The 7,949-nt window shown below is 31.8% G+C and overlaps 1 protein-coding gene across 2 annotated transcripts; it reads right to left on the bottom strand.

Moving 5' to 3' along the window:
- Positions 1-724: 724 nt before the first annotated feature.
- Positions 725-4,081, bottom strand: LOC104101944 (uncharacterized). 2 transcript variants are annotated; one of them, XM_009609501.4, is made up of 9 exons: positions 3,951-4,081; positions 3,143-3,280; positions 2,588-3,028; positions 2,262-2,506; positions 1,918-2,127; positions 1,739-1,831; positions 1,544-1,645; positions 1,056-1,454; positions 725-908 (listed from the first exon to the last, which is right to left on the bottom strand). In XM_009609501.4, exons 4-9 carry the CDS (start codon positions 2,277-2,279, stop codon positions 897-899), a joined length of 834 nt encoding a protein of 277 aa, XP_009607796.1. In that variant the 5' UTR covers positions 2,280-2,506; positions 2,588-3,028; positions 3,143-3,280; positions 3,951-4,081; the 3' UTR covers positions 725-896. The 2 variants fall into 2 exon arrangements, with proteins under 2 accessions (XP_009607796.1, XP_070057957.1); XM_070201856.1 differs by lacking the exons at positions 3,143-3,280; positions 3,951-4,081 and having other exon boundaries at positions 2,588-3,117.
- Positions 4,082-7,949: the final 3,868 nt, after the last annotated feature.

The raw sequence follows: 7,949 nt of genomic DNA, 5'->3' as shown, positions 1-7,949 counted from the left end.
TTTTTCGTAGCATTCGTAGCAAGAAGTGGCGTAACTAAAAGTTAGCTACAAACTTTACATGATCCATGGCTAAGGACTAATACTTATTGCTATGAAAATTTTATGTGTTCTAGCTGTGATGATAATACATTCTTGCCACGAAAAAGAAGATTATAGCAATAATTTTATTCTTTTGCCATGACAAATAAAATGTATAGCTATCTTTATTTTGTAGCTACAAAGTGTTGTATTGTAGCAAAAGATTTGATTTGTTTGCCACGTGACTTTATATTTTGTTGCTATTTCTATAGCTTAGTTTCGTAGCAATAGTACTCGTATTCAGCTGCGGATCAAAAATTCATAGCAATAAATTGAAGTATTAACCACAAATATTTTCTTATTGCAGCTAAAAATTCATACTTTTAGCCATGTAATATATCTTATTATAGCAAAATATTTTCTTTATTTGCTACGAAAAGTAAAAAAACGTAGCCATGTTTAGCTACAAATTCAAAAGTGCATAGCTAAAATTTCATTCTTTTTTGCCACAAAGCATAAAATTGTTGCAAAAGATTCTTCATTTGCTATGAAAATAAAAACGTATAGCCATGTTTATACTATGTGACAATTGTACATATGTTTTGCTACGATTCAAGAATTCATAGCTACTAATTGAGAATTTTACCTCAAATACTGTTAGCCACAATAATTCATATAACGTAGATAAGAATCGTTTTTTGGCATGAAATATAACTTCAATTGTAATTATTCAATAAATACAATATTAAAAAAAATTAATAAATGTTCAATAATATCATTCAAAACAGTGAAATATTACGTTATTCAAACATATCAGTACGCTTTTACAAAAGAAATAATAATTATTCATCTCCCCCTCAATCTTGATACTTCCATCACTACTCCATAACCTGCAACAATAATTAAAAAAATATATAAGAAAATAGTACAACAAAGTATTTTCGCTGAAAAAGATAAACTTTACTTGTTAATAAGAATAATTTTTTGGAATGATAAATTCAAAAAGATATTATTAGGTAGTATAATAAGTTACTTACGATCTGATTTGCATCATTTGGCCGCCGATTTCGAGCATCAAGCATTATTTGAAATTTTTTTTCCCATCGTTTTTCCATCTCCACTAGCTTATTATCAGTGTCTTTCTTGATTTCTTCAACTTTTTCATCAGCTTCCCTTTTAACTTCTTCGACTTGTTTCTTAGCTTCCCTTTTAATTTTTTTCACACGTTCATTTGCTTCTTTTCTGGTCAGTTCTATTTGCTTTATAAGTTGTATCTTTGTTGGACTACCTCTAAAATACTCACTGATATTCTTTCCGGGACCATATGCTCGAAGATATCCATATTTTTCTGCCCCAAGTACTTTTTCAAAGATATCATCATCATTTAAAGAAATTTCTCCTTCTTTTTGTTGCTCTTTTAATTGGTCAAATTGAACCTACAATCAATAATGCAAATTAATCATACATAAGAGCAAATGTATACTCTAAAAGGAGATAAAGATAAAATAGAACACATTGACATTACAATGACATCTTGTTGGAAAGCATCAACTTGTTTTCCTTTTTTTCTCTTGCGAGATTCCAAAAAAACTTCAACACGCGATGGAGCTTTTCCATTTTTTTTCTCCTGTGAAAATATTAATCATTTTCATCAATTGAATAAGATATGTGAATATAATTCTTATAACTTTATTCTAAAAAATTATCATGTTGTTCATACCATTTCATATCTAAGTCTTGCATAATTTTTGGTCCCACTATATGGAGGCAAGGAACGTTTCGATCTATTTGTCTTGTTTTGCGTGCTTTTCTTCTGCACGAAAGGTTAAAAAAAATTAATAATATTAGTTTCTACAGTATATAATAATTTAAAAATACCAAACAGATTAAATAAAATACCTGAAAGTCATCACTGCTCCAAAGGTTGACCAAATATTTCCATTCATTTACAGTGAGAAGTTTAGGCTTGTTCTGTAAGCGAAGTTGATAAGTTGCTTTTGAATCAAAATACTTATTTTTCAACTTGTGCCTATAGTCTCTGTAGAGGTCACTCATATGACCAAGAATTGCACCTTTTCTTCCCTCGGAGACATCAAAATTAAACTTTTCCTATAAAAAATAAAATATACCATTATAAAAGTTAGAACTATTGATTTAAAGCCAAACTTGCTTAGTATCTCAGATTGTCAACCCACCAAAATTAAAGAAAATTATAAACTTTAATAGTTTACTAGTTTTCTTACCAAGATAATGTCCCACATGTGGTCGATCTTGCCTTGCTCTATTTCTTTCCAACCATTTACTTTTAATGGGCAACAAGTTCGGCTTCTAACTGTTTGACCCAAAAACCAAGTAAAATCGGTTGCATTCTCGCCAACAGCTTGATGATCCTCATCAAATTGAACGACCAATTTTTGTCCTTCCTATAAATTGATTATCTTCATGCATCGTGTAGGCCCTCTAGTTTTTCTTTTCACAACGTTAGTACCTACATTTAAAGATTACATAAATATACTTCACGTAAAAATATCAAAAGAATTGACAAAGATCAATAAAAGAAAAAGAATACCTATTGAATTTGCTGATTCATGTTCTTCCATAACTGTTTCACTCACTTGTTCAGACGAGTTCTCCCTAGAACTATTTTCTCCGAGAAAAGAACTAATAAAAATATCGTTTTTTCTGAGGGTATAAATATCAATTGACTTATTCTTATGCCTCTCATAACTTAGAAGCATATTCTTAACATCTAAATCATCACGACATTCCACTAATCCATCACAATCATTGATAACTCTATCACCTCTCAAATAAACAAATTTATCTCCCTCAAGAATATTGAAGTTACAAAGCTTTTTCATTTCATCCAGCATATCAAAGAAAGCTATGAAATCAATATCAATGCTTGCTTTCACCAACTGCCCACTTACATATTTTCTAGAAGGAGAAAATATAAAATGGCCACCATAATAGAAGCTAAATTCCAACTCTCTTGCCATATTCATGTTTCCTAGAAAATTTATAATATAGGTTAGCTAGATGATTAAACAAACACAAAATGTTGTCTAATTGAAAATGAATTGATAAAGAATTCTATATTTTATAAAAGCTTTATTGCAATTACCCGAATAAACAACTTCTTCTATATGTTGTGTGGTTAAATCTTCTGTAACAAATGCCTTCTTGGAACTTTTCGGAGGTTCTGTCTCATGATCATCAGTCAATCGATTATTTCTTTTTCGAAGACCGTTTCTATCCATGTCTGATTATAAACAAGTATTTGTAAGACTTCAATATATTTCGTATAATAAGTATAAAAGCAAATGGTAGTTCTCTGAGATTAAGTAGAAGCTCAAGTTCTACTTATCAAGGGAACCCCTTCACAAATGCTCTCAGTGTAGAATCAAACCACATTGGCTCCAAGTGCAGAATATTTTAGTACTTCTCTTGTTGTGCCCATTCCACAACGTAACCTTTTTTTCGATCATTTTCAGTAATGGAACCGGTCGAACCCACAAAAAAGGCTGCTTACGATTCACCAAGTCCCAAACTATTTCCATATCAGTAATTGAAGCAAGATTTATAACTATTTATAATTAAGTAGAAATTCAATATGCAATTTTATCAAACTATAATTTTTAATATTAAAAATAAACTGAATGAAACAACTAAATTAGTATAATGATCATAAGTTTTTCTTAAAATAAAGATAACCATAGCGCAAACGGCACTAGTACTCATGTAATATTTCTCTAACATTAATAATAATATTCCCTTCCCCACACACACACAAAAAAAGAATATTAAATTCTCAACATAAAACGAAACTAGAATATTTTATTTTGTAAGACACTCAAATCTTGTAATTCATCCATAAAAACAAAAGAGTTAGTGGATAATAGTTCATCAAAGTTAAAGGAAAAGAGGCGTACCTTTGATGCAGGGGAAGAGGCGTACCTTTGCTCCCCAAATCTTGAGACTTTTAGTATTTTAGGGTTTTTGCCTCTTTTAGGTTATGTTTTGGCTCTAATAGGAAAAGAAGACTGTGATTTAGGCACAAAAAAATTAGAGGGAAATAATTTGGAGGGAACTTGTTTCTTTTGGTAACTCATATTTTATTTTTCAAATTGTGAATTCATGTTTCCCTCCTCGTAAAAATCAGTCCAAAAGAATTAGATAAGAATATTATTAATATAAACACATTGTTATTCCATATAATCTAATTATATTTATATGTTGTATAATTTATTAATATAATTATATTTTATTAACATAACTATTCTTGAAGCGCTTGATCAGGATAACATAACTATTTATTAATTAATATAACCCAAGATGTTATCTTTAAATTTAATAAGTAATTTTATGTTCTAAGACCTCGAAAAGTACCATTTATCATTCCTCGACTTGCGTGCGCAGTCCGAAAAAACTTTTCCGAAAAGTTTTCATGTGAAAAACGGATTAAAATATGAAATAGAGCTTTAAAACTCAACTGAGTTGACTTTGGTCAATATTTTTAGCAAACGGACCCGGATCAGTATTTTGACAATTTTGATAGGTCCGTATGGTGATTTGGGACTTGGGCGTATGCCCGAAATCAAATTCCAAGGTCCTTAACCCGAAATATAGAATTTTGATGAAAACTTAAAAGCTTGAAAGCTTAATAATTTTTAAGAAATTATTGATGTTTGATTTATTGATCTCGGGTCCGTATTTTGGTTTCGAAGCCCGGTATAGGTCCACTATAATATTTATGAATTATCTGCCAAATTTGGCGAGAATCGGAGTTGATTTGACGTGATTCGGACGTCCGGTTGTAAAAATATAAATTTTAAAGTTTTCTTGAAAATTTCCTTTGATTTGTTGTCCGATTCGTAGCTCTAGGTGTTATTTTGGAGATTTGATCGCGCGAGCAAGTTCGTATGATATTTTAGGACTTGTGTGCATGTTTGATTTGGAGCCCCGAGGGATCGGGTGAGTTTCGGATAGGCTACAGGATGATTTTGAACTTAGAAAATCTGGTTTTTGAACTTCTATTGTAATCTGGTGCATTGTGCTTCGCGATCGCGAAGCCATTCCTGCGATCGCGAAGAGTAAATTGTAAGTAGTGAGTTTTACCCTTCGCATTCGCGAAGATAGGCACGCGATCGCGGAAGGTAAACTCCAAGTGCACTGCGAACGCAAGGGACCAGATGCGATCGCGTAGAAGGAAGGAAGGCAGGAGCTAGGCACGTCAATTGTGCTCCGCAATCGCATGAGAATTTATGCGATCGCGTAAGGCTGGAAAAATGTACTCCGCGATCGCATGAGCATTTACGCGATCGCATAAAGTTAAAAGTCTGGGCAGCCAAAATGAAATGAACCCGGGCAAAAGTTGATCTATGCGATCGCGAACGAATTTCCGCGATCGCGATGAGTAAAAATCCCAGAAACAGAACTTAAGTTCTGGAAATGGGGTTTCGACCCATTTTCAACTCTTTTCCATTTTTGAGCTCGGGTAAGGCGATTCTTAGGCAATTTTCACGGGAAAACATTGGGGTAAGTGTTCCTTATCCTATATTGATTATATTTCATGATTTCATAATCATTTATATCATGAATCCGTGAATTTATGGAAGAAAAATCAGTTTTTTATAAAATCTTCCAAAAACGAAAAATTAAGATTTGAAGGTCCATTTGATATCGGAATTGGACAATTTTTATATGGTTGAACTCGTATCGGAACGCGCATTCGGATTTTGTGAGTTTTTTCGGGATTTGAGACGTGGGTCCCACTGTCGAATATTTTAATAAATTTCGGATTTTTATTCGGAAAATTTATAAATTCATATGGAATTAATTCCTATGATTAGTATTGAATATATCGAATTGTTTGTGAATAGATTTGAAGTTTTCGGAGATAAAATTAAAAGGAAAAGCTCTGGTTGAATAATTGATTGGAATTTGCAAACTGAGGTAAGTGTCGTGGTTAACCTTGACTTGAGGGAATAGAACCCTTAAATTATTTGTTATGTGAAAAGCATGTGAACGACGTATAGGCGAGGTGACGAGTGTCTATACGTCATGAAATTAATTGTTTGCATGCTTACTTGAAAAATCATAAATTATTTTAAATCATAAATTAATTATTATAATAATTGTTTCTCTCTTATTCTCTGTCAAATATTAATTCTTGAATTCCTGCATTAATTTTTATATGCTATTTGTATTTAGACACCGTTATTTTTATGGATTATTTCACTATATTTTAAACTTTGCTTCCTCTTTTATTTTCTTGATTATTAATAATTTAAAAGTTATTTAAAAATTAGTTAATATTATTCTAACGTTGGCTTGCCTAGCAAGTGAAATGTTAGGTGCTATCATGGTCCGAATGATGGAATTTCGGGTCGTGACAGATACTTAGTGAAGTTTTATTAAAATTTGGTAGATTAGTTAATCAATATTAATTAGAAATGATCACCCTATTTATTTTAATTATATGTGAAATTTACTAGTAAGCTATTAAGCTCCTGCGAAATTAAGCCGAATAGAATGATGAACACCTCTAATTACGCTAAAAGGTATTATTTTGATTAAAAAAAAAGGTCTGAGTAAAATAACTATTCTCGGAGCATTTGTCAGGATAAATCTTGAGTGATACTTAGAGAAGTTTTATTTAAATTCGATATAGGAGTTAATAAATATTAACTAGAGATGATCATATGGTGTATAACTATCACATTAAAGAACTTTGAGTCTAGTTTCCAACGCATCAAGCCGTTCGTCATTTGGATATGTATACAGAAAGTTATGGCCATTTTACTGGACCTATGTCATATGCGTGCCTAGATGTGCGGCCACGCATATTTGGGACCCACGGAGGTCGTGTACATGTTCAATTATCTGTTAAATTACTATTTTGTACTCAGTCACGATTTTACTGCACACAAACCCAGTAAGCGCAGGTACCTACTGAGTGCGAGTGCGAGTGTCGAGTACTGAGTGATTGTGAGGAATGAGTGATTGTGATGAAAGAGTGACTGTGAGGAAAGAGTGAATGGGAGAACTGAGTGACTGTTACTCTGAGAAGATGAATTGATTCCATTATTGCTGCATTTCAGCTGTCATTATTACTGTTTTGAAAAAACTCTAAAAGACATTATTTATGTTTCAGTCAAATTTGATATGAAATTACTGTGGAGTTTTAAATGTTGAACTTGAAAGCATGCCTACCTTTTCATGTTGGAAATTACTGTATTTGGACTTAGCTATGAAGCTCGTCACTACTTTCAGTTCTTTATTTATTATTGTTACTTACTGAGTTGGTTGAACTTGAAAGCATGCCTACCTTTTCATGATGATGTCGGCTTGCTAGTATTGAGATAAGCGCCATCATGACGGGTGAGATTTCGGGTCGTGACAAATTCAGATAATGTTTCTCCAATTATTTGATTTCTTTACTAATTAATTAAAATAAATTGTTAAAAATAGTTTAAATTATTCTAACGTTAGCTTGCGTAGCAAGTGAAATGTTAGGCGCCAGCACGGTCCCGAAGTGGAAAATTTCGGGTCGTGACATTATTTAATTATATTTGAAACTTACAAGTAAAATCCCGTAAAAATTGAACTAAACGATGGACATCTCTAATTACCCCAAAAGGTATTATTTCGATATACAGATCCTAGTAAAATAACTATTCTCGCAGCAATTGATTAGAATGGATTTTGAGTGATTCTTGATGAAGTTTTGTTTAAATTCGATATAAAAGTTATTCAAATTTAATTAGAGATGATCGCGCTAATTATTTAAATTATATTTGAAACTTACAAGAAAGATCATGCAAAATTAAGTTGAATCCAAGTATGAACACCTCTAAATTCTTAAATCTTAACATATATCAAAGTTGCATATTATACACTTTGGTCCACAATACTTTATATATGCATCC

The sequence above is a fragment of the Nicotiana tomentosiformis genome, chromosome 4 (genome assembly GCF_000390325.3).
Source record: "Nicotiana tomentosiformis chromosome 4, ASM39032v3, whole genome shotgun sequence".
Classification (NCBI taxonomy): Eukaryota; Viridiplantae; Streptophyta; class Magnoliopsida; order Solanales; family Solanaceae; genus Nicotiana; species Nicotiana tomentosiformis.
The sequence above is the reverse complement of the archived record's forward strand: the minus strand, read 5'-3'. Positions and strand labels throughout refer to the sequence as shown.